This window comes from Aythya fuligula, chromosome 2 (assembly GCF_009819795.1).
Source record: "Aythya fuligula isolate bAytFul2 chromosome 2, bAytFul2.pri, whole genome shotgun sequence".
Classification (NCBI taxonomy): Eukaryota; Metazoa; Chordata; class Aves; order Anseriformes; family Anatidae; genus Aythya; species Aythya fuligula.
The window spans coordinates 148,312,175-148,338,502 of NC_045560.1; the positions used below are offsets into that span (position 1 = coordinate 148,312,175).

The following is a 26,328-nucleotide window of genomic DNA, read 5'->3' on the forward strand; positions in this document are numbered from 1 at the left end:
TGACCAGAGGACAAACGTAGAACCTGCATTTTGAGACACCTGTAAGGCACACGGAAGAGGCAGAAGCAGCACAGCAACTGCTCAGCTGCCTCCACCACATATTATGGGCAAGCTCCATGAGGCGAGAAGGAACCCGAGGTCCCTTTACAGGAACCCTACCTTAGTCTGAACTGATTTTTTTTTTTTTTAATTCTCTCCCCACAACACGCTCCTTTCTGTCTTATGGCAAATAAATACAAATAAGGTATTAAATAAAAGGTCATGAAAATGTATCTTCAGCTACTTTTGCTGTCCAACTAGTGACAGATTGAATAAAAAAGCTGCAGCAACTCTCTTGTTGTGGTTACTACAAAATCGTTGTTATCTGCCAGCTAGCAATTTATCACAACAAAAGGCTGCCTGAATTAGCTTGTAGGAGGATCTCCCACCACAGGAACATGTGCTGTGCTGGGAAAGCCAACCACCAACCAAAACCTCAGCCTTCATTTCCAATTCCGCATCCCATTATCAAAAAGATGCTTTTGCATCTTCACCTCTCACACACCAATAAATTATCCAAAGCTAGTTCTTTTTGTGATCTATCCTTGTTGTTTCCCAAACTGGATGCTTACGACACTGAAAAGTTTGGGTCTAAGAATGAGAAAGCTCTCTGCAGCTACAAAGCCAGTGTTTAGTTACTGAGATGCAGGAGTTCTACCTGAAGAACTCTAACTAGCACTGAGAGTATGGAAAATGACCTCTGTACTTTCCCTCCTTGCCCCACACTCTCAAGGATTTCTGTCTCAAAAAGTTGCCCTCCATCTTTTTGATAAGCCCCCTTTAAGTACTGGGAAGCTGCAGTATGGAAAGAAGCTTATTTGCACCTCTCCTCCCCCCACCAAACCTTTTTATTTTTCTCCTTCGCAGAAGCTACGCTCTTGCATTCAAATTTTCTGTCTGCATCCTCAGCAGCAGCTTTAGCCACTTCCTAACACTTTGGTGTCTTAGCAAAGTATCTTAAGCTCAAAAAATATTGTGTTGTAGGGCAAACACAAACTCTAGTCATACATCATACCATGCACAGTGCCAATGGGTAGCAGACTACAGAAGTTGTAGTGATTATTTTCATCCATCACCCTGGAGATTTCTCCCTAGGTAGGAGCATCAAACCAGCACAAATGTTGCCAGCAACCCTGAGCTAGATTTTGTCTTGATCTTAAGGACGGGGAGAAAAAAGTCAAAAAGATAAATAAAGCTCTTTTATACTGCAATGCACACACTCGCCCAAAGAAAAAGCAATGGCAATGTTTTACCTACACCGCAGCCCTTTTAAACCTCTAAAAAAAATAAATAATAATCAATTCATTAATAAGCAAAGCAACCAAATTGCTGTTCTTGTGCTTAGGAGTGTAAGGCGTCCATCTCATTTTGACTTCTCCAGCCAAAGAGGCTCACATCAGCAGCAGACTTCTCAGGGTGGAACATTTTTTGATGGCCGTAGACTGGCATTTGCTACTTGTCAAGAGAAAGACAGGAATCTAGAAACAACAAAATTGCACCATTCCATATATGTGTGTGTGTGTGTGTTTTATAGTTTTAGCACTCAAAATAAGCATTTACAAGTCTCATTTCTCAAAATGCAACAGATGTGTAAGTGTGCATCCAGCTTCAAAATCATCTGGCAGTGATTGTGAATCGGTCCTGTGTTATGCATCATCTTCATGAAAGTATAATGGAACACTGAATGGTTCATTTAAATAATTTTCTTCCTGATTATTTTATATTTGAAAATCTGCAAGAAAAAGCCTGGACTGTATTATTCTACTTCAAAGACTCCATGGGAGGAGCAAGTGCTTATTACAAAGTCTTATCCTAACTGACAGGAAGCTGAAACAAAGGTTTCGTTATTTGAGCATGAGCATCTGAAGTTAAAGAGGAGTCAAAAAAAACAAAAAGAGTTGAACACTGAGAATCCCTTCCCTGGTGTCCAGCTTCCTTTTCACCCTGAATTTATGCAGAGAACATCATCACAGCTCCCCAGTTCACAGCCAAAGGAGTATGAAGATTTTTTGCAAAATCCTATATACATTTTAGGTCCACTGCTACAGACAGTGGTAAGCACCTTTCTCCTTTTTATTTTTTTTTTTTTTTTCAGGAATATATATATAAATAAGCAAGCCACCTTTCAGGACTGTGTAACATTTTGCCATGGCACTAACAATTCATCCCTGGGGTCACACTGTGCCTGGTCTGCAGTTCAGAAGGCCTAAGCACGCGTATTTGGGAGACACAGATGCCAATTCCAGCACTGCAGCATTTGTGCAGCTCGTCACCTTGAAAAACCTCTTCAATAAATGCCATTTATCCTGGCTAAGATGACAATGAAACACCCAGAGTAAGGACTGCTGAAAGGTGTGCTCACACAATACCTGGAGCAACACACGTGCAGAGTCTGCCCAGGAACACAAATCTGCACCCAAAATGCTATTTTAAGCAGTTTTCTTAAACGTGGAAGGCAGTGACTGAACACTTCAGCACAAGAGCTACCTGAGGCAAACACTCACAGATATTAATCAGGCTTAATTTTATGAGTAAAAACCATATTTACATTTCTGAGTGCTGATAAAGTTTAATGGGGCCTGAAAAAAAAAGGAGACACTTTAGTGCAGCACTTCATCCCGACTAATACATCCTGTTCCTCAAAAGGAAAACAGGGAAATGGCTGCGCTGGTTTTGTTCCCCTCTTAGTGCCACGTGCCGTGTAGGCTCAGGCACAATTCCACTTCCAGGTCCTTTCACAGCTGGCTGGCCATCCACAGCTCTTCCCTCGCCAAACTCAAACCCTCTCTGCCCACCAGGCGCCTCAACTGGAATTTCCTGCAACTCTTCTCACTGCTCTGTATTGCCTAAAAGTCCTCTCAGACATCTGCAAAACGAGAGATGGGAAACATAAATAGCACCAAGCAGCATGACAGATGTCCAAATTACCAAAGGCAGGGAAAACATACCCTTAGTAGCACTTGCCAAGTTGAAATGGGGCAACTTCAAATAGCATTACAATGCGTGGAATCCAACTGGCCACAGAGAGCTGTGTGATTTGCTGAAACGCATCTTAAAATGGTTTAATCTGCTGCTATCAAACACACCTATGTACATGTAAAACCCTCCAGTATGAATGAAAAACAAGGAGCCCACAAGAGTGGGTATCAGCTGCCTCATTAACAATCTCCCTTTGAAGATCAATTTTAAGCTTCGGGGTAAATCAAAGCTTTTAGATCATCTTTCCATAAATTTTAATTTACACCTGTGAAGATGCAGATAGGCAAGGCTGTTTTTTTTCCACGGAAGCCACTGACAGTGTATTAAGTAGACACAGAAGTGTGCATGGCTTCACGTTAATCTCTCTCCTAACACAAGGAGGATAGTTACTCTTCTCACCTACTTTTCCAAGTTCTTCAATTCCAGGGCTTATCTACAAATGACATTCGAATGAAACAGAAAAATACCTACATAAATATACTTACATAAATTTACATGCATCCTTTTACATACTGCTCATAACCAACTTACAATACGTTTATATGTGATACTTGGGATGCACAGTCCTTGCTTTCCCAAAAGAACCAATTTCTAATGTGTAATGTATCAGGTAAACAGCTATTAAATGAAATCCGATTTAAATCTTTCGTGCTTCAGTCGGAATGGGCGCAGATAAAAGCATTTGAAATGTCAGATATTGAAAGGCCTAACCCATGTGGCAAACAAAAAAAATAAATATTTAGATTGTGTCAACAACTGAATACCTCCTCGAAGGCAAACTTGAGTGGGGTTTAAAGGTAGACCAAAGTATTTATTTATTTTTTTGCAAGTTTCAAAGTCCAGGCTTTAAAATATTTTTGAATTTTCATAAACTACTGAAATCTTTCAGTCTTCAATTTAATATCCGTAGTGAGAAATAACACTAGACCCCACTGCACGCTAACAAGTTCTGCCAGGCTGCGTGTCAAACAGACATAGTCTGAAAAATAAGTGCTAGATAGATATCTGTATCTTATTAGAACTCAAAAGTTGAAACACATTTGAAGTAATTTCATTTTTAGAAGTCTCTGGTACCAGCAGACAGTAATACACACTGCAACGTGGCCCGCATTATTAGAGAAAGGTGCTGTTTTTGTACCAGAAATTAGACATTTTTTCTTTCAAACATTGTTTTAATACATATTTCTAAGTACATATCATCAGTTGATGTGCTTAGATACTTGTCCTTTTGAAGAAAGGAGGATGCATCTAGCCAGTCCAGAGGAAGAAAAAACTTTTCATCGGAACTACTTTACCGTGTTTTATTTACCTCTTCAGGTTGGCATGAAAAAACAGCGGGCTGACTAACGGGGAAAAAGACTAAAGTCCAGGTTAGCACGGATCTGAATGGACTGATGGCAAAGCAGAAGGAAGCAGCAGCACGCAGTGCAGAAAGGAACCAGCCAGGAAACACATCTGCTCGTGGCATCAGCACAAAACACCACCTAATTCACAGTCAGAAGTTTTCCTACCTCAAAAGCTACAACGTGAGGAAAATACAGCAGAGTATGGTCAGTTCATCCAAGTGCAGGCTTCACCGTAGGCAGAGCTCCAATTATGCCCTCTGTTTGAGCTCCGTCACAGAATTAGAAGGAAGTAAACTATACAGAAATACGCACTAAAATGGAAAAGTCAACACTGGGGAACAGCGGTAATACACGGGGGTAGAGGAAGGTATCAGCTTGAATAAGGAATGAGGCTGATGGAAATAAGCTCTGATGCTTGAATATTTGGTATCTGCAAATCTCTTCTTGTGTGTGGAAATGTATAACCAAACACTTTCTTCTTTCAAAGCTAATGCTGATGCAAATAGAACAGGGAGCAGCCAGAGAGCGCTTCTGCTGTCTGGTGGAATGCTTCCGTCAGACACATCGGGGCGTCTGAAAATAGCAGCCCACTTTCTGTAAAACTAGAAGCAATATATGGATTTAAGAAGAGATACACGTCAGGAACTCAAAGCTTGAAGACCAGCTTTACTCACTTTGGGTAACCTGTTCACTAAGGACCCTCTATACAGCTTGAGGCATAGCCAGGCTTCTGATTAAACCATCAAATATATTCTCTTACAAATCGGTTAACTGGCAAAATTTAACAAAGAATTGTTCCAGGTTAGAAAGCTCCTTGAAGGGAAAACTGGCAGCCCATTAAAATCCCCACATGAGATAAGACGAACAGTCTGGTTGGTTTTGTTCTCAGAAGACAGTTGTTTATACTAACTGCAAAATCCATTTTTAAGGACCTTTTGCCACAGAGAGTTTTATCATCATCTTCAGTGAGACCAGTATTTTATCCCCATCCACAGCAAGCTAGAGGGATTTTTATTTTATAAAGGACCAACACATAACTCCAGAGATGCTCCAAGGCAACAGACCTCTTATGTGTGAATTCCTACATGGGCATGTGTGGAAGTTGGGTTGGGAGGCAGATGAGAACCACCACTGGCTTGGAAGTTTGATTCTCTGCCCAGAACATCACTTTCTAAAAATAAAAACAAAATTCCCTTCTATCCTTCCAGTCAGGAAAGGCAGAAAGACAGAACAGAGGAGCTATACAAAGTTGGCAGGCATGGATTTACAGAGCTCCTTTTGTGAAGGATGTGTTCTAAGAGATAAGAGACAAGACACGATGCTTGCTGGATGCAGTCCAAGTAACACAGCAGAAAGTGCAAAATGCCCTTCAATACCCACACAAGCCATTTTTGTTGGAGAGCAGGGGAGCTGCAGTCATCCTGGTATCTGAATGGGAATGCTATAAGCCTGCCAGCACAGCCAGAAGTCAACACAAGTTTCAAGGATTTTGGTAGGGTTTACTTTGTTTTCCCTTCGCAGGAGGGAGAAGAAATAGAAGAGATCATGCTCAAAGGAAGACACTTTCTAAATCCAGCTTAAGTTGTGCCTTGGGTCTCATCCTTCGTTTATTCCACTTTTTGGAGCAGTGAGTAGGTTGTGCAGAATTTACACAAGGCATGCACACAACCAAGGAGCTTCCTATCAGAATGTAAATATTAGCTTTAAAAAGGGAAAAAAACCAACAAAACATTGTTCCCTGTTGTCATTCTATGGTTTGATCCATGCTCCAGCAGCTGCTACGGCTCCTCTTGGCCAGGGATGGCAGAGGGAAACGGAAGTTTGGCTGAGCTTGCACGCTGCTGACGAGCACACGCACTGCTCACATTAGCAATATTGCTTCATTGCAATCCAGGTCAAATGCCAAGGACGTATTAGGACTTTAAAAAAACACATCACAGAGCCTGTAAGGTTAGGGGTGAACCAAAGCCGCTCACTCAGCAGCAATGTACTCGCTTCAGAACTGTTCTTCAGTGACAGAGCCTGGGGACACAGCGGCCATGGGGAATGCCCTTCCCCTGCACGGACATCTGCACGCGATGCCGTGGTCACTGGGCATCCAACAGCACAGAGAAGCAGCCTTTTGTTTCCTTCCAGCTCAGCAGCCTGGAAAGATTGCCAGCTGCACGATTTTGGACCTCCCTACAAACCAAGAAGCTTACAGGGTTATCCAGGGAAGCCCGCAGTCCAGGAAAATGAATGAGGGCCAATAGTGTCGGACATAAAGAATAAGGACAAACGAAGACTTTCCTTCCAAATACAAACACAAGCTGCCATCATTATTGTCCACAGAGCCCAAAGGCCACAGCATTAGCTGGTATCCGCTCCACTGTCTGAAACCTTACACTTCTTTAAGGCAGCTGAACACCAAGCCTTACAGCTTTTACATTTACTTAAGGTACAGAAGCATCAGTGAATACAGATTTCAGTAAATCTTGCTTTCTAAAATATTATTCATCAACGTATAATTCAAATGGTAATTAGAAGTGTTCACATGATTGATGACACATTTAAATTACAGGTTTCCAGCTTTTTTTTTTTTTTTTGGTAAAGAAAAGATGACTTCCTTTTTCACGTGTCGCTTTTTCAAAGTGCAAGTCCATCTAACAGATGTCTCACAGATCTGCTTGTCAATGTAACAAGTTAGACTTTTTTTTTCATTACGACAAATGGTAGAAACCACACAGCATTCTGTTAAGCTCAATATTGACACATCTGCTTACCACGTGTATTAGTAGCCATGTCAGCCACTTTCTGAAAGGCATCCAAGAAGGCAGCAGCTGCTACTACTGTAGTCCTGAAATGCATACAGATAACAAAACATTAGCAGTGTCTCATTGCTGCCTATTTAATTATTGCCAAAAACATTTAGGCTTAGAAAGAATACCACTGAGAACTTGTAGAGGCCACGAAAAATATCCTCTTTTATACGTGATCTTAGCCTTTTCCCTCCTTCCTCGCTTAATCTCTTCCTTGCTTTGTGTTAGCACTATGGACTTGGAGGCAGCCAGGCTAATTCTGAGCTGTGAATTGCACAGGACAGGTGCTCTTTCAAAAGAGCACAGCCATCCCCCTTCGAGTTGATTTCCTCTGATGAACTAATATTAAGCAGTCAAACATGAAAAACAAATCTAACACACATTATACTGCACCCATTAGTGTACAAATTACAACCACTGTTATTTCCAGGGAACGTGGATGTTCTGAGAATAGGCACGCAGGACCTTCTTTTTATCTAGGATCCTGGCCAAATGCTTCCCTGAATTCCTCATTTGAGGAGCGTGAGCATCCCTTGAAACAGAAAATAGCAACCTCTTAGAAACCAGACTGTTTGGGAGTTCTTGGGTAAATGGGAAAGCAGCAAGGCAGGGGGTTCTCCCCTTCAAAAAGAAGTTTATTTTCCTGATCCAGCACTCCTGGAAGAGCAAACAGGGCACAGGTCCCTTCCTGAAAGGGATGGGACCTCTCCACTAACCCCAACTCCCTCTCAGTATGAAAGCACACACAGACCACCTGCCTGTTCAAGTGGATGGCGATGGCAAACGTGAGCTCCACTTTTCCAGCTGTGTTTGTTCTACATAAGTTTTTAGAGCGCCAGGCACCTCAGGTCAGGAGCAGGTTTCTGATGCTTTCTAGTCTGGTCGACCTAATTTAAATGAAACTGGGCCAGAACTCTACAGGTGAAGTAGGACTGTGCCCTCACCCCAGCTACCTCGGGGTGCTATTTCTGCCCACCTTTTGTATCGGTAACTCTGATTTCTTCTCCTTACTCTACGGGTCAGCCTCTCCAAACAAAATCCTGGAGGAGGACTGTCCACTTCAAGAACTCCTTGCTACTCTCAAAAACAAAACAAAAAACACCAGACAACACGGGAGACCTGCAAGAAAGCTGATCCTCAGCCAAAAAGAACTCCAGAACTGGGGCAGATTTTAAGATTTTATGCAAGTCTCTCTCCAAATATGCTCAAAATACAAAAGTACTTAACTGACAGCATGGTAAACAGCCCATTGACAGCACAAAAGATTTGATCCCAAACAAGAGGCCGTCAAACAAATGCATAAGGACTCTTCACATGCCCAGGAGATAAAATGGAAGGCAGAAATACCTGACAGGTTTCCAGCAAGCTAGTAATATTTAGCCCTGGAACAAGATAATCTTTTCTGGGATTTTCCTTAGCAGTGTGTTTGTGTCCTTAGTCTTCCAAACTTGCAGGTCATTCTGTTATCCGTGTACTGTGTTGTTAATTATTAATTATATTGCTAATAACAAAGTTCCATTTCTCCAGTAACCAGATCCATGAAGACCCAGCTCAAGCTCAGATGACATCTGCTCTCCTTTATCTGAGCGCACAGGCATGAACGAGAGGCAAAAGGCTCTCATCTGCTAGAAATGAACAGCAAATCCTCAAAGCAGGCTCAAGCTGCCTGCTTGCATCTTCCTGTAGCCGCCTGCTTGCATGTTGCTTTAGCTAGGGACGCGCTACGCTGAACACAATGCCACAGGACTGAAATCCAACTATTTCTCCTGCCTGCTCTGAAGGCTTGTATTTAAAGAGCACAAACAGCTAGGGAAATTCTCCATTTCTCTTCTTCCACATTCCCCTACTGCAATGTGATTGCTGGAAAAGGAAAAACCACATGCAAGTGTTTTATTTTAGACATGGCATGGCAGAACAATATATGCCAGCCCCTTAGATGAGCCTAAACACCAGCTTCTTCAGAAACGGTTCACAACACAGTGCAGAACCACAAAACACACTGCCAATAACCCTATCTATTACCGCTGCTGCTGTGGGAAAGCGCTGATGCTCTGGGGAGCACAGAGGAGATTGCGGTTTGGGAAGAAATGGAGTTTGGATTCATATGAGCAGAAACAGACTTTACAAGTGAACGAGTTCTGGAGATAACAGAATTGGTCCGAGTGCAGCACATGTGGTACTTATTAACAGAAATCTGCAGAAGGTAATCCAGAATGACATTTGCAAAGTATACCCCCAATAAAGTAAGTTTTAATAACCACTGAGGAACAGTTCAGAACAGGAATTCCCTTGGTTTTTAAAGCAGAAGAAAGCGCTGTTAAGACTACCAAAGTCTCTAACTTGTTGAGCCTTCCCCTAATACAAACCAGCTGTATTCTACACTAATAACAATGACAACATATGTCTAATCCTAAATCTCACTAAACAATACATTATCTAATTTTCCACCAGAAGCCATGAAATTTAGCTTGTTTTACATTTGTTTTGTACCACTGGTGATAGATTATGAATTTGCCTGAAATAACATCAGAACAGCAGTCGTGTGTGACAATTACGTACATGGGTGCTGACTATGAAAGCTGCACAAATTTACTAGAACATGCTTAGAAAATTATCCCGGCAGAAGCTGCATTGAATTTTAACGTATGCACACGCAAGTAATTGTAGGCGATCTTGACTGTGCAACACAAGACTTACCGAAGCTGAGACTGCAATTTCCCAGCTTTATTTATAAAATCTTCCCACACCGGGTAACTTCCCTGCAAGAAAAAAAAAGAAAGATACAATAATGAATATTTTGAGCATTCTGGTTTTGATACTGCAGTTTTAATGTTCAAATGAAACTAGAAGTAAAGCAGTAACTAAGACTTTATTAAATCCTAATTCAGTGACACCAAAACGTATTTTCCCAGTAAGGTGACTCTCGTTCTTAAACACCATTCCCAACATACGGGACTTCAACTGGTTCTGACTCCAAATGAAACAGGTCTTCTGAGGAGGCTTTACAGATTCCCCAAGCAAAAACACTGGAGAGGAAGAGGGATTTCACCTGAAGAACTAAGAAACTTCTTACTTCAGATGGAAACAGCAAAAACCTATTAGAAGCGGGGTGTTAGGATGCTGCAGTAACACATAAAGGGAATCTCCCAAAACCAAGGGCAGAATTCCAGTTGTTCTTTTCTACATATGGAGTCTCCATGCAACTTCCAGGTTCCCATTCTCTTATAATAAGGGCTTTTATTTTTCTAACAAAGGTCTGAGCCACCCGAGAGACCACCTCAAATCATCTCATGGTAATACAGCGATCGGTCACAGAAAAGGCAGAGCAGTGTAAGACGACAAACTTTCCCAACAGCTGCACAACTTCCTTCTGAAATGGTCCCGAATGACCTTGGAGCTCATTTCTGAACTGACGCTGCTAAAGTAGCGTGGCATTGAGCATATGCAAAGTTTTTAAGAAGGTTTAATTCCTCTTAAATTAAATTTAGTTTCCTGTGAACTTCTCCCCCACTTTTAGAAATTGCGTTAGGAGTTCACGTATTCATTTATAGACACAAAGTGTTCTTATGAGTTCTGATGTCTGTTTTCCCATAGTTTTTGTTTGTTTTAAAGTAAGCTTTTATGGTAAAATACCATCCTTTTTAGACCAAAACAAGGTTAACTTGCTCTCTGCAGAACAAGTGCAAATTTTCTGCTGACAGCAAAAACGGTGGTAGAAAGAAACCTCAACATTTCCCTTTGATTGGAGCCTAGAGAGTAAAATAAAAATATCCATGCTTCCTTTAATAAAGGTTTAAGACTTGCTGTTACCAGAGCAACGACACAATAAAACCCAGATAAGGCAGCTCCTCAAGGCTAACATTACCATGGCTCTGACTGGAAGAGGTTGCAAGCAAGTGCAGTTGCTTGTGGCAAACTCAATCCACCCTGATAAAGCGGTCTGCTTTTCGAGTAAAATAAAATCCTTCTCTCACTCTTACCACGAGAGGATGCATATTGTCCTGTTTGGGGTGAAGGCAACCCCTTCCCCAAAAGCTGACAACCTGATTCAGGCTCCTCGGTGCACCCTGGCAAGGCAGCTCTCAGACATCCACGCACCACAGCAAGGCTTTGGGTTCAAACCAAAGGCTCCCTTTCAATTCTGGCTTTGGCCTGTTGGTCACAAATTCCATATTCAATCTTCTCTATCAATCATATTTTGAAAAATGGCTTTGCACAGATGTTGTGTGTGTATCACCCACAAAGCTGAGCTCTGCAGAGGACTTGGGCAGGGCCACAACAGACCCAAGGCCACTGACTGGGGTACCAACCACTACTAAACAGCCTTCAGTGCAGGTTCACTGTTTCTTTCTTGGTTCTCTTTCAGCAGTGTAAGCCAGGTGGTCATAAAACCTCATGATAACCTACACGCCATGGAGCCAGTGGGAAAGGGAGAAGGCAAAAGAAGAGACCCGTTATCAGGTTGGCAAAGCCTGGAATATAAAGTGCTTTGTGCCATGCAAAAATAGTCACATTTAAAAATGAAAGAAACCCACTGATTATTTGAAGGGATAAGGGGGAAAAAAAAGCCATTCCCTTAAACCTATTAGTCTTACTGAAATCCCCTACACTGAACTGCATCTCCCCTCTTGCCCGCGTGGTGTGTATGCATTATGCATGCATGTGCCAGGAGCCTTGAAAGCCCGACAATTAACAGCAGGGCCCAAGGCTTTACTGGATTCCTGAGCAAAATGCAAGTCGACAAATGGAGGACACCAAAGCAGACGGTGCCTTCAAAGCATAACTCAAAAAGAATACATTTTTTTGTTTTGTTTTTTTTCTTCACCAGGCTGGCCACAAAGAAAGCAAACTCAGACTAGTTACACGCATTTCCACGACTACTTTTTTTTTTTTAATTATTATTTTTTTTTTATTTTAAGCCAATCCTACTTACATAAGCTGTAACAACCCACCTCCATATATTGTTTCCCAAATTGGTCTGATTAAATATATATATATATATATATATATATATATATATATATATCACTGCAATCTTTTCACCTGGGCACTCCTGTACTAGCCCCAAAGCACCTGATGTCATTTGGAACAGAAAAAAAATGAGTGGTTCATTTGATCTGTGTCCCAGCAGAAATTGCTGTTTGCCTTCCCCTTCTGAAGGTGAGTCAGCAGGTTCAGCTCTCTCGCAGTAACACACAACTCAAGCCTTGCACACAAATCTTTCTGTTCCTGTGAGCTTCTCCAAAAAGCACTTCCAGCATCGTATCCTTGCTGAAACCAAAAACCCTCGATCCCTACACCTGAAGCAGAAGTGGTTGACACCTGCCACTTCACAGATCCCATTACCAGGGGTTTTACCCCAGCTGCAGCACCTGGGAAGCAAGGAGGTCACTGAGTGATGCTTGGGGGCCAACCAAGAAGACAGCACAAGAGCTCAACTATTTCTGGGAAAAACACTGCAGGTCCCCAGCACCCCAGGAGCAGCTCCTTCCCCGTGATCTCTTCACGTGCCACCTCAAGCAAGGCAGCCCCTCTCTCATATCCTCGCTGATGTAACATTTGGAATAACTGCTCTGCCTTTCATCAAAGCGGTCAACAGGAGAAATATAGCGGTGGTGGAAACCACACACCAAAACAGCCATAAAACCTAATTCAACTTGCAGTACTGTCTTAATTTAAACACAAAGAAACAGTAGGAAGAATTCGCTGTCTTTGTCTAAGAAGTCCTTTTGTAATGTAAAGTCATTTTTGGAAGAGTAATAAAGTATTTTTAAATGCTGCATTTCCCATAGCTCCTTCTGCAATTTCCAACTGCAAACAGCCACTAAAGGAAATCCGTTTTCCCCCCTTTAAAATGTCAGGTCTCTGCATTATCTGTACGAGCAGCAGGCTGCCTTCACCTCTCAGTCCTGCTCAGAGAAACTCGCAGAAGAGCGGTGGCATCTGGGTCACAAATCCTCTCTTTAGCTCCTCACAGAGTAAAACAGGAATCTGTTACAACCTGGCTTTGTTTAAGTGGTCTTCTCGAAGATCATTAATGGCTTAATCTGGGGGTTATTTCCGCAGAGGAAATTTGGGCCTAATTGTTATTTCTTCCTCAGATGTCTCCCTACGAAACACTTGTTCCCAAGGCATGAAGGCCCCCAGTCCCACCACAGTCCCTACCTTCAGCTCCCGATTGAGGCTGTGGCTCAGAAGATGCCATTATCACACCTTCGAGCTTAATGAGCTGCTTTACAAGCCATTAGTCACCTGATGCCAGTGCCCAGCCACGCTCCAGCTGATTTACACCGAAAACAGACAGGGCATCGCCTTTCTGCCTCCGGGCTGAAAAACAAAATGGTGTCTCATGCCTGTCACCTCCTTCACCAGCCCACAATTAGGACACTGAAGAGCTTTCCCTCAGGGACAAATACCATAATTAGCAGTGAGAGGCACCAGGCTGAAGGAGGAAAGCACCTGCAAGTGCTGGACAAGAACACCCAGACCCATTAGAGTCTGGGCAGATGTGGCTGTGGCTCCTGGGGACAGGTCCTCAGCCTGTATGTGCGCTGGCTTGCTGCTCGTTCCCTGCCTGCCACTGGGCAGGAGAGGTGGCACCACCTTCATTCAGTGAAACTTCACCCAAAAAAAGATCATGGACATGAGCATCGTGCCTGGAGAGTGCTGGAAGACCACGGGTGTCTGTGCCCCGGTGCTGGCCAGGGGCTGCAGGGCCTCTGTGGTGGCTCCAAAGGCCCCATGGAAGGGCAGAGCCCAGCACCAAGCTGGTGGCAAACAGAAAAAACAGATTCAGGGAAAACAGATTTCTGAAAGGGCAGAGCGGGCACAGGCCAAGGAGGAGGCCCAGGGCGAGGGAGAAGCAGCAGAGGGCCCAGGCCCCAGGAGGAGGAGGGCAGGAGGGGCTCCAGGCCCACAGGCAGCCCCGCAGAGCCCCCACAGGAGCAGGGTGCTCCTGAAGGGGCTGTTGGGGTAGGTGGGTGGAAGGTGTTCTCATTTTTCCCTCTTTCTCGCCATTTATATCTATTTTAGTTGGTGATAAAGGTCACCTTCCAAGCTGAGTATGCCTACCAACTACCGTCATGGGCAAAACATTTTCCTTCGTAGACTCCACCCATGAGCATTTTCTTCTTACTGCTGCATCCTGCCCTGTGGAATGAGAGGAGCGAGGGAACATCCAGCAGCTGGCCAAGGTCAACACACCACACGAGGGAAGGGCAGAGATGATCTGTCTTTAAAGACAGATCCTTCCAACCCAAATGACTTCATGATCCTGTCCCTAGCACTTTGGATTTTCTCCCTTCCTTTCAGGCCAGCAATCCTGTGGTAGAAGAAACCCAAAAGAGAAGCTCAGGGATTTCTCAATAAATAAAGAAAAGACTTGCAGCAAAGGATCCAATTTTACTGAAATTGCTATCGATTACACCTAATGGCAAGAACAGGAACCCAGTTTGTTGTATTTATTTAAGATTACAACTTGAGTACCAGCAGTCTTGACAGTTAAAAACTGTTCTGTCACTCCTCCTCCTAAGGAGTTACAATTCTTCTGCTTTTTTTTTTTCCATTAAGTGAAAAGACACTTACTTCCTTTAATAATTTACTCCCAGGCACCCTGAATCCCGGAGGCAAGACGCACCCCATCTTTCAAAAAAAAAACTTGTCTGTGTTCTTTTCACAGCTTTCATTTATCACCAAGGCTTTTCAGCCAAATTATCAGCCCTTGCTGGGATGCAACTACAAAGGCAGCAGAAACAGTTCGGTATCTTGTTCACAGCACCAACCCATCTAAACTTTCAGGGCACGGGGAAAAAGGCAGAGCTGCTCTACAGTAAAGCAAATTGAGAATCTAATTTTAGCTGTTCCAGCTAAAGAGGTAGGAGAGAAAAGGGACCTGGCGGGCAGTGCCCTGGTTTTATCTCACAGGTTATCAAACAAGAGCTGTGTGCCCTCCAGAAAGGCACCGACTGACTATCAGCAGACTTCAATAGGAAGGAAAAAAAGGCAGGACTCCAGCTAGCTACAGGAGCTGGACTTCTCCACCTCAGTGTCAGCATTCAGCTCTGACCAGCTGAGAAGCTGAGTCCCAAATACACAGCGCTATTACCCAGTTTCACACCCTAGTAACACATCCGAATGGCTCACACCTACCTCTGGAACAAAACTGGAACTTTGCTACTACGCGTGTCCTCCCAACCTCTAAGTAAATGATGCCTAAAAACATAAATGTGTAGATAAAGTTTCATCTGATATCAGAATCTGAAAGATTATTATGGATGTTTCCTTTCTGTGGTACGCACTGCACTACCTACAAGGAGCAAAGAGACTTCACTGTGCTAGACACCAAACTCACAGATGTTAGACACTCAAAAAAAATGGCCCGTGTAAGTCAGTATGGTCTGCACGTAGAGGCTATCATTTTTCCAGGGGGCCTTCAAGAGAAAAAAAACAGGAAGAAGTGGAGGGGAAGGGGACAGGAAAACAATTGACAGCCTGAAAAAAGGGGTTCCGGCCACAGATGTCTCAGCACATGGGAAGATGCAGCGGCTGACAATCAATTTCCCCACCCAGCCAGCATCTGGCACTGGAAGCTCTTCCTCTCTTCCGAAAAAAATCAGCAGTCAACTGGGGAAAAGGGCGCTTGGCCGATCACAACTGCAGGAGTTACAAAGCACTGCCCAACGCTCACACATCTCTGAGCACAACCCACACGTTTGGTCAAACCTGGCTCGTGGATAACACTGCCTACATCCCAAAATCTCTTGCAAGACACGGGTGAGGTGAGACTGAATGTCACCTGACATGAAGTTCCTAATGTCTGTTCATCATCTGAAAAATAGATGAATAAATAAATAAATAAATCTGCTTGTAGGCTTTTCCTCTTTTTAGGTTGAAAAATAAGCAATTCATGAAGCTTTCTAAGCTGCCTCTTTTTCCATCCATTCCCCAGAATAGCATCAGTCTTCCAACAGACTGAACCATGAATTTTATTAGTGGGAGAGATCTCACTCTTTATGAAGATGCAGATGAAGATGAAGAGGTGGACACACTACCTCTTCCATGATTACTTTGGTTTCATTTACCCCATTTTAGATATACCTGAAATTCAAAAGCAGAAGTGAGCCAACCAAGCCCCAGTACTGATTTCATACAACAAAAAGCCTTTCACAAGAACCAAACATGCAAATCACTGACTGGAAGAGGATGCAGGTACAAACACAGAGTTTGTACCTGCAAGTGAAAGCAAAAGCACGTCAAAGATCAGATTAAGATGTCATTTACCCTGTAACTACCCTCCAGGAACTAAAAGCAGGGATAATTAAAATCAAAGTCTTGTATCTATACACCCATTTCCATTATTTCTGCTACGTGTTGAGGGAACGGGCAGGGGGTTGGAAATGAGTTTCCCGCAGCGTGCACGGTATAAATACACATGCCAAGCTTTGCTTTCACAAGGTGATATATGTTATCACAACACTGCAAATTATGCAGCAAAACACTACTGAAGAAGCCTCGTACGCTATTAAAAAAACTACCTACTGGATATTTCTTCTACACATCACGGCAGCACTCGTGTTTTCAAGACTGTTTGTTTTGCAGTCTAAACAGAGAATTGGGACACAGAGAACAAGCTACTCTAGGAGACGGGCAATGGTACAGTGTTTTGATAAAATCGAGACGAATCCAATCAGGAAACCGCAAGAGAGGATATTCACCCCCCTGGGAAGAAGCACAGGACCATCAGCAATTTCTGCATTCCCAAAACCATTCGAAGAACTCAAAAGGATGACCAGCTCCGTGAATAATGAAACACACACTTAGTGAGAACATAGGTATTCAGCAGAGCTCAGTAACCATTTAAAAGGGGCCACAAATCAGGTACGATTCTGCTGTTAGAGCTCTAAAACCTTTAACTTGCATTTTAACAAAGCCAATAAGGTCGATAAGAACCACATCTAACCTCTGCCATCTGCAGCCCAGGTTCACAGCACTTAAGACAAAGAAACACAACTCCAACTCATCATGGTTTAAGTCCAAGCTAGATTGGGTAATTAGCAAACAAAAAAGTTGTACTGTGAGAAAATATATCATGCATAAACATAGAGTCTGCCCCTCTCTATAAACACAGGAAGTTATTCATAAGAGGGGAAAAAAAAAAAAAAAAAAACAAAAACCACGAAACAACTTAGCCACAGCTTCTGGGGAACCTTTTATCCCATGCTGCATTAAAAAAGCTGGACATTAAGTAGTCCTCCCGAGGAAGCATTTAGTTCCACGTTCTTCCCTGCAGGTCTAAACAAGTTTGCAAGCCTGAATAGCAGATTTCTCCTCGGAGACTCATCAATACCGCCTTTCATCCGCCGACTCATTAAGCGGCCACCGTGCATACTCGGCAGCTATTTTCTAAACCCACAATATTTCAGCCAGATCAAAACTAGGATAATTAAAATATCAAGAGGCACTCATTCAAGCTAATGCCCATACGGGACAGTCTCGAAGCAGAGCCAACAGCCCTGTGCTGGCACCACCACCACTGAGGTTTCATCACTTCTTCCCAAGGCATCCGCAGGAGCAGGAGACACCCTGGTTTGGGTGTTCACTGCTTGGTCTTTGCACAATCTCCATCGCAGGGGCATTCAAAACAATCTCCAGGACCCAAGAAACATCAGTACTTTGGCACCAAGATGCTGCCACGCATCTGAACCGACCACAGAAGTAACACACCAGGGAAGAGGTGGCAGCCAGGTTTTAGTGTCTTACTGCCGAGGTTGAGTCAAAGTTCATGAAGTGCCACCGTGCTTGTCCCCAGCTCCTTGCTCTTCATTTCACTCGTGAGAAAAGAAATAATCTCTTCCAAACTCCAAGTTATTTTGGTTTGATCATGGACGATTTCAACGAGAGGCACCTTACCGCAAAGTTTTACACCATTACACAAAGGGCTGCTGTGAAACTACAAAGCACAAACCTAGGATACCTGGTAAAAAAAAAATCTCATTCTTGCATAAGAAGTGTGGTAGCAGTTTATGTGGAAGACAAAAACGAGAACGAAAGAATCTGAACCTTTCCATACCATGAACCAGCTACATGGTTATCAATAGCATTGTACACGCCAACAAAATCAGCATTCCCAAGTTCATTCTTACTTGTGTGCTTTTAAAGACATCCGAGGTGATTTATTCACCGCTGTGCGTACACCAGGCAGCATCCTAGAATTAAAATGACCCACACAGCACCGAGGTTGGTTGACTAGAAGAGCAAAAAATACAGAGCTCGTGCACTGCCTTGCCAGACAGCCGAATTCTTGGTGATCCACCACCCTATGTTTAAGGTGCTCCCGTCAGAAGCAGAGACACCCCCTAATTTCAGTTACAAAAAGGAGTTTAACACACTTGTGTTGCCAGCTGATCATTCGTTTGCAGACAGCATCTCCACTGCCTCAAAACATCGGGTTATCACACGGGGAAGAGCAACACGTCTTAAGCAGCAGCAAGAAAGTGACGTGGGCTGTGGGTGGATACAGCAGCATGCATTACACTGGCAGCTTAAAAACCATCCCCTCATTAACTCGGTGATCCACAGGTACCCAGGTACCCGATCCCTTCTTGTCCTAGGGGAAAGGAGTAGAAGTGACTGAACCTGCAGCCATAGCTCGCCTTTCTGTAAAATGGGAGCCATTCTTGGGAGCTAAGTCACACGCTTCCCCGGTGCTTTGAAGATGAAAGCTGCTATGGTCTTAACCACGAGGCCACCAGACATTTTGTCTCCAGCCCTTCCCAACACCTCGGCATTCGGGCTATCTCACAGCCCAGCAGGAAGACGTCAATTAACATCCTTAAAGGGCAGCAGAGATACCAGGCCACGGGGCAGCACCACGGCAGGCGTCGTTTTGAGCTGGAAAACAAACACTTGAAGAGGCAAATGCATTTCTGTAGCAGCCTCTTTGTGGCACTGAGTCAAACCTCTCCGTCCTCTGAAGCAGAGCAAACACCTCTTCAGCCACTGTTCCTGTCCTGCTCTCAGCCACCAAGTGCTTTCTGCCCTTCGTTAAGGCCACGCTGTCTCTGGGCAGGCCATGAACCCAAAATGTGTTTTTCACGAGCTGAAAACAGGCTGATGGGCACAAGAGGTACACAAGAATCCTCCATCAGCTGCAGCAACTTCTGTATCTTGGAAAAAATATGTACCACACACACTCAGAACTGAGGAAAGCAGCAGCAAAGCCTCCTGACGATCACCTTCAGCTCGGCATTACCCAGCACTCGCTCTGACACTGCACAGACCTCTCGTCCTCCAACGTTTGTTGAGTCGATCGTGCTCCATGCAGCGCTGCGCAGCTCCTTCCACGCTTCCACGGCGGCGAGCCTCCTTGTGCAGCCCTTGGCATGCCACCAGGCCTGAAAGCAGTCCTTTTAAAAGGCTTTAAGCAAAACTCCTCGCCCTCGGTGTGCCCCAGAACGAGCCAGCCTTGGATGCATTTCCACAGCAAATGTGCAGCGGTTGTAGGAATTGTCAGCGCTCGTACAGGCGGGCCTGGATCAAGGATGTGGCCCTAAAAATAATAAATGCTGCAGCTGCTCCGTCAGGGCGAGGAATTCCAGCCTAAGCGAACCAAATGTTTGGGCAGGCAGGTTGTTGGGAGGCAGCAAGGGGAAGCAATCAGTAAGGCTGGCTGAGCGCAAACACACCTAAAGGGGTTTGCGCCAGCCTTCGAGGGCAAGAAAATGCAGAAGAAAAGCTGAATCTGCGTAGGGGGGGAAGCGAACTCATTTCATGCTTTTTTGGGAGGGGATAAACATCGATTTTCTGGGTTTGGATTAGATCAGGACATCCCAGTGCCACCCAGCACGCATGGTGGTCCCAGCCTTCACCTGCACGTTCAGCTTTTCTCCTCACAAGTGTTACCATCCTCAACAGCTGGGCTGAAACGAGACCTTAAAGTCACTGAACTGAGCATTCCTCATCCCCACAGAGATGCCGGGCTGCAGATAAAGCCCAGCTGCAGGAGAGCTGTGGTATCGCTGCTGGTCAGGGGAAAACAGCTCTGCCCAGCTTCCCCGACACACGCAGGCAGACTCAGATTAACGCGGACACGGAGGACCTGCAGCTGTACTTGTCATAGGAACAGCCTCGACGTTTCTATCTGCTCCAGGAAGCGTTTATTTATTGATTTTGACTCACTTTATACCACCGGTGTGACCAGCACGAGGCCAGCCCTCACAGGCGAGCCGTGCCCGACTTACCAAATGGCTCCTAAGCCTTGCTGCGACCACCCCCGGCTCCGTCTTCCGCAAAAAGGGAGATTAAAACACTGCTTCTCAGCAGCCACATCCCCACGGGAGATAAGAGGCTGCAAAAACTGAAATATTTCTCGTGCCCATATGCTCGCTCCCTTCTCGGATGCAAAGCAAGGCCAGGAGCTTTGCATGGCTGAAGGCAAAGGCACCGCTGCCTCCTCATCCCAGGGAGCTCACCTCCTTTGCAGGATTAAAGCAGCCACCCAAAGCAAAATGTTGGTTTGATTGAGATTTCAGTTAAAAGTCTACAAATAAAGCACACACACTTGGAAAAATAATCTATTTTTTTTCTCAAATTTCACTCTTCCTCTGGGAACTTTCTGATTTTGTTCGCCAAGAGGTCAAAGCCCCCCTCGTACCTGCACACTCGGCGTTTTGAACACAGCACACGCCAGTACCCCTCCGAGGGGCCATACAGGCTTTATTTTCTCTTTTATAAACTTCTAGCACTTTGGAAAGAGATTTACACATAAGAATATAACAAATCCTAAGCGCCACATGCTTAACGCTGCCATCACAGGAAGCATCGGGGCTGTGGCCATGCACAAAACCATAAGGATGGGATGGGCTTTCCAGGCTTTACGATTCTTTAATCTCATCTTGAAACCCTCAAGCATCAAATGCCCAATTCTAGAGCATGGTGGCCAAGTACAATTCCCGTCATGGATTTTCCACAACCAGCTCTGTCACGACATACACTTCCAAGCTACTCGACAAACATGACCCTCATTTTGCGTAGGAAACATGGATTTCCCTTATCAGGTCACCAAAGTTACCATAAATGCATTAAAATGCTGCCTAAATGGGATTTTTCCTAATCCATTCTTATGTTTAACTCGGTAACCTCGTTTCTCTGAATCACACAGCTTTACACTTTCTTTTTTTTTTTTTTTTTTTTGGAGCTTTTTTGGTTGAGTATTAATCACCAAGCTATTTTTGGTAGAAGATGGGAGAAAAATTCAGGGCTTCTGGAGAAGCCATGGAAAGAGGTTCATCCTCAGGCACCAGGAGATAACCCTGCCACCAAACCCTGGGACACACCAGTCCCGTTTGCATACGTAGCCCTCATTAAGTTTCAGAGTTGAGCCAACCAGAACCACGCAATCCCATCGCTCAGGATTGCCATTCCTCTTCCTGTAACCTTGCTGACATCAAGGAGAGCTCCAAGTTAACCACGGGTCCACCTGACCTCGTTTGCTATTAGCACATGAAGACCAAAATCTGTCTGTATCCTCATCACCTTAACTGCAGCACCGATCTGAAGCCACAGACAAAATTCAGAGCAATTTCAGGGTCTCGTCAATCAACCCTCCTGCCTTCACAGCTAAGCTGAAGGCAGAGCAATATGATTTAAGAAGAACCTGCAAATTATTCAGGTAAAAAAAAGGCGGATGCTGCAGCAGATCCCTCAGCACTGCAGGGCATTCGGGGCCTCGATCTCCGCCTGCCAGGTGAGGCAGGCACAGGTAGGGCACGGGGCTGTGTGGGCAGACCCCCACACGAAGCCTCCAAGATCCTGCCAGAAGCCTGCCCACACAGACCTGACTACGTGAAGCAGCACTTCAATTGCTAATTTGCACTCTACTACCGAAGGTATGATTAGCTGAAAGGTTCAGGTTAGCTGTCAAAAATAGAAAAATAGCTACTTTTTTCTTCCTCCCCCCCCCCAGAAATCGTCACAATCCTTTGTGCACAAATCACAAAGAACCCTCCTGCGTCTCATCAGCTGCCCTAAATTGAAGCTCAGGTGAAAAATTACTTGTTCCACTCGTGCTAAATAGCAAGCACTTTTTTTTTTTTTTTTTTAAACCCTAAACATCCACCACGCCACTAAGGATCTGGTGTGATTTTTCCCAAACCTCCCCCCCCACACCGCAGTAACCTCCGGATCACAAAACAGGTTCCACTGCTACGGAGGATTAAAATAAAAAAAAAAAAAAATCCACACCTGTGCCCATCTCCATACGCTCATGTCAACACGCTCCTGAGGAGCGGCGTTCCCAGGCAAGCACCAGTGTGTGAGGAAATAAATAAATAAGTCAGCGTGCTGAAGAGCAAGGGATCGCTGGTGGGAAGGAGCCAGGAGTGAACACCCTCAAGCTGGGTCCCCGAATGACACTTTATGGGGCATGGAAAGCTCCTGCATGCTCCCTGCAAACGATCCCAGGGTTTGGGATCGTATCCTGTCCGGGGTGGGTGTTTTGGGTTTGTTTTAAGGTGCAATTGTTCTTCAAAATTGAAGGGGGCTGGCAGCACGAGGAGCGCGGCCGCGAGGACTGCAGCATTGTCTTGACAGCTACCCGCACGCACGCCCCCTCCTCCCCACATCCCATCGAGCATCTCCCCACGATCTGCTCGCGTGAAACCCCCTGCCAAAAAAATAACTTCTCGTGCAAGCGGCATCTCCACCCCAAAACCACGCCAGGCGCCGTCCACCTGCGCCCAGGCTCCCTGGAGGAGCAGCTCCCGTCCTCCTTCAGCATCGCTTCTCCCGCAGCCCTCCCTGCACGGCTCCTTGGGGGCCGATCCCTCGCTCCCACCCCAATACCCAGGCTGGGGACACGCTGTCCCCGCTGCCCCTAAACCACCACGGCCGCCCCATCGCCCTACACATCTCCAGGCCACGGCGTCTGGAGGGAGCCGAGCCGCCCTTGTCCGGGGGCACACTGCAGTATTCTGCAGTACTCCGGCTGCGGGGAGGGCACGGGTGGCACGACGCAGGAGGGCTTTGGGGCTGTTTGTTGCCACAAGCCAAGGGTGGGAGGCGTCCGCTCATCCAAAATGAACCCTGCGGGGATGCCGAGGGTGTTTTCGGAGCCGCTGGCGTGGGGCTGCGCAGAGCTTTCTGGTGGCTGGCGGAGGAGAGGAGCCACCTGGGAAGCCGAGACCTTTGCGTGCACACACACGAAGCCCCAAATACCCCCTCGGAGAGCCAAAATACCGCCCCGGCACCCATCCTAACCCAGGCGCACGTTCAACTCCTGAGCAATCTCCCCAGGCCGGGGAGGTTTTGAACCTCGCAGCCCCCCCAAACCTGAGGCGACCCCACCCCACGGCACCGCGCGGCTCCTCCGCGTCCACCCCAAATCACGAAAAATAAAAGGCGGAGGAGGGGAAAATGGGGGGAAAATAGACATATTATCGTTTTCTCGATTTCACAGGGTTGGAAAAAAGCTCTTCAGGCTGCAAGGTAACAGCCTGCACGTCCCAGCAAGCTGAAGGGGGGGTCCTGCAAAAGCCCCCTCAGTGGGGCAGGTCCCCCCCCCCGCTGCCGTGAGCTTCCCTGGGCGCCGTGCCCAGGCTTGGGGGGGGTTCCCCAGCACCTGCCCCCTTCTTCCCCGCCGCCTCTCACCTTCATGTCGCTGATGATGGTCTGGAAGAGCCCTCCGAGCGCGCTACATTCCTTCTCGATCACAGCCTCCATTTTCCTCGCCCGGGAGGAGGCACGAAGCGCCGCGACCCCCCCTCAGCAGGCTGCGGAAAGCAGCGAGCCTGCCTCCTTCTCCCACCTCACCCGCCAAACACAGCTGCGGGCGGCGAGGGGGGGAAATAGATTTAAAAAATAAACACCCCGAGTGCTAAATACCCGCGCCTCTAAGCATTTAAAACCGGGGGAAAAAAGGTAAACCCCCCCCGAAGCGGCGGTGCCCCCCGCCTAGGCGCAGCTCCCAGCCCCGCCGAGCAGCACCCGGGGGCCGCCAGCCCAGGCGGCGCCGAGCTCCCGCAGCCGGGCAGCGCCGCCATCCATCGCCGGCCGGAGGAAAAAACACAGAAAAAATAAAATAAAAAAAAAATAAATAGATTTGGAGAGAGAGAGAGAGAGGGGGGAGGAAAAAAGGGGAGAGGAGATGGCGCGGGGCGAGGGATCTGGAAGAGCGAAGGGAGCAGGCTGCAGCAGAGCCGCTGCCTGGCTGCTCCGGGAGCAGACCCACCGCTCCCTCCTCCTCCTCCTCCTCCTCTTTTTTTTTTTTTTTTTTTTTTTTTCTCCTCCTCCTCGTCCCCTCCCCGCCCCGCCGCCTCAGCAGCGCCGCGGCTCGGCCCCAGTGCTCGGTAGGTCGCGGGTTCGCGTCCCGCCGCCGCCCGCTGCTGGACCTGAGGAGGGAAGGGTTTTCTTGCTGCCATGTGTTGTAATTGCCCAAACTTGGGGTGTTTGGGGGGAAAAACGTTCAAAGCGCTGCCCACCCGCTTGGAAAATGGCAGGTGGGATGGGTCAGCAGAGACGCAAGCGGCTGGAAATGCAGCCCTGGCCTAGTGCAAGCAGTAGTAGCTTTCAGCACAGGCCTCTTGTTTGTTCGTCCTGCCCCACAAACACAGAGCTGTGCTTAAAAGTTAGTGCAGATTGCACGAAACATAGCCTTTTACAAATAATTTTACTTTTCAGATTCGCTAGGTCGAATCCCCAACTTTGCAAAACATGGAGGTTAAAATTCTCCGTTCATACACACACACATAGAAGCCGAGGTCACGCAAACCTCATGAAAAAAAAAAAATAATAAAATGTGTGTGGTGGATCTGATAACATCGGAGGCATACAGAAAACACACCAAGGACTCTGAGACTCTTCATGGCACTGAAATTAGGCAAGTGCCCATTTGTTTCAGGGAGCTGAGGCCTAAAGCCCCCCGTGCTGCTAACCCCAGCGGAAGGGCAGGCTGTGTTACCACAGTGTTTAATGAGAGCCAGGTGGAGAGGCAGGAAAATATAAAATATATCGTAAAGTGAGGGTTTTTTTCTGTCTCCATCTATACAGGCACATGCAGGTACATGTGCAGCTGGTAACTGAGGTAGAAATTTAGAAATCTGAGTGTTATAATTAAAATGATATTACAGTTATTTATCTCTTATTCCCTGTTATTATTTATCATCTATTTAATCCCAGCCTGAGGAGAGTTAGAGCAGCACACCATCACGTTTTGCTTCACATTTCAGACAGGGCTTAGGCACATGCACAGGATGGATTACAGTCCCCATGTGAATTTAGCAGCGATGAAAAACGCCGGACAGGTGCCATGCCTGCAGAGCCATTTTCCCCCTTGCCTTTACATTTCACGTGGGTGGGAAGCACCCCTGCAGCTCCAACAGGGCTGTTCATGCCCTGGCTCTGTCCCAGGCCCTCTCTCGAAGCCGTCCACACGAAATGGCCGCAGTGGTGGCAGCAATGCCACCACTTGTCATGCACGGAGCATCCGATGGCTGCCCAGGGCCCTGGGACAGAGGGACATGCAGCAAGGCAGCAGGCGAACTTCAAACTGCTTTGCTTTCTTCAGACACTCCATTTCTGGAACGGACTTTAACACAAATAGTACCTTGTCTAACCTTCATTTCCAGGGTAAAAGGATGACAGGTTGCAGAATGCACGGTGCATATGGGACAGGATGGAAGAAAAACCCTTCTGTAAAGAAGAGGTTGTTTTTCAAGGAGTGCATTTGTGCTTCAGTTAATAAATCAGTGCTATCTGCTCCGTACTAGGCAACAACTCTTCATGCAGCGACAAAGCAGCAAGCAGGTATTCAACAGACAAATGAAGCAAGCGTTTCAAACCTCAGTAAATTGTAATGAGAGTATTGGGCACGCAAAACAAGGGAATGGCTTTCACCTTGCAAGTTTGAAAGCAAGCACTGGCTATGATGAGCACCTTGCTGAACTGCTGCTACTCACACGTGCCCTGTCACATACCCATAGCCTGGAGAGACCTTGCTGGGTGTGCAGGTGGAGTGGGCTGTCAGAAAGCACTAGATCGTGAAAAATGGAAACATCGGGGTTTTGACAAACAGTAGATTCCCAGGACAAAAAAATCAAACTGGAGCATCAGAAATAGAAAAATTATACGTCATCATTTCAGTATTTTTTATTTCAAATGTTATTATTCTCTTA

The 26,328-nt window shown here is 45.9% G+C and overlaps 1 protein-coding gene across 16 annotated transcripts in view; it reads right to left on the reverse strand.

Annotated features, from left to right (window-relative positions):
* Positions 1-24,380, reverse strand: part of MTSS1 (MTSS I-BAR domain containing 1) — a 117,502-nt gene extending 93,122 nt beyond the window's left edge. For all 16 annotated transcript variants that reach the window (XM_032182136.1, XM_032182126.1, XM_032182132.1 and 13 more), the window contains exons 1-3: positions 23,807-24,380; positions 9,860-9,921; positions 7,127-7,200 (exon numbers count right to left, since the gene is read on the reverse strand). In XM_032182136.1, the coding sequence (XP_032038027.1) occupies positions 7,127-7,200; positions 9,860-9,921; positions 23,807-23,878 (208 nt within the window). In that variant the 5' untranslated portion in view covers positions 23,879-24,380. The remainder of the gene's footprint in view (positions 1-7,126; positions 7,201-9,859; positions 9,922-23,806) is intronic.
* Positions 24,381-26,328: the final 1,948 nt, after the last annotated feature.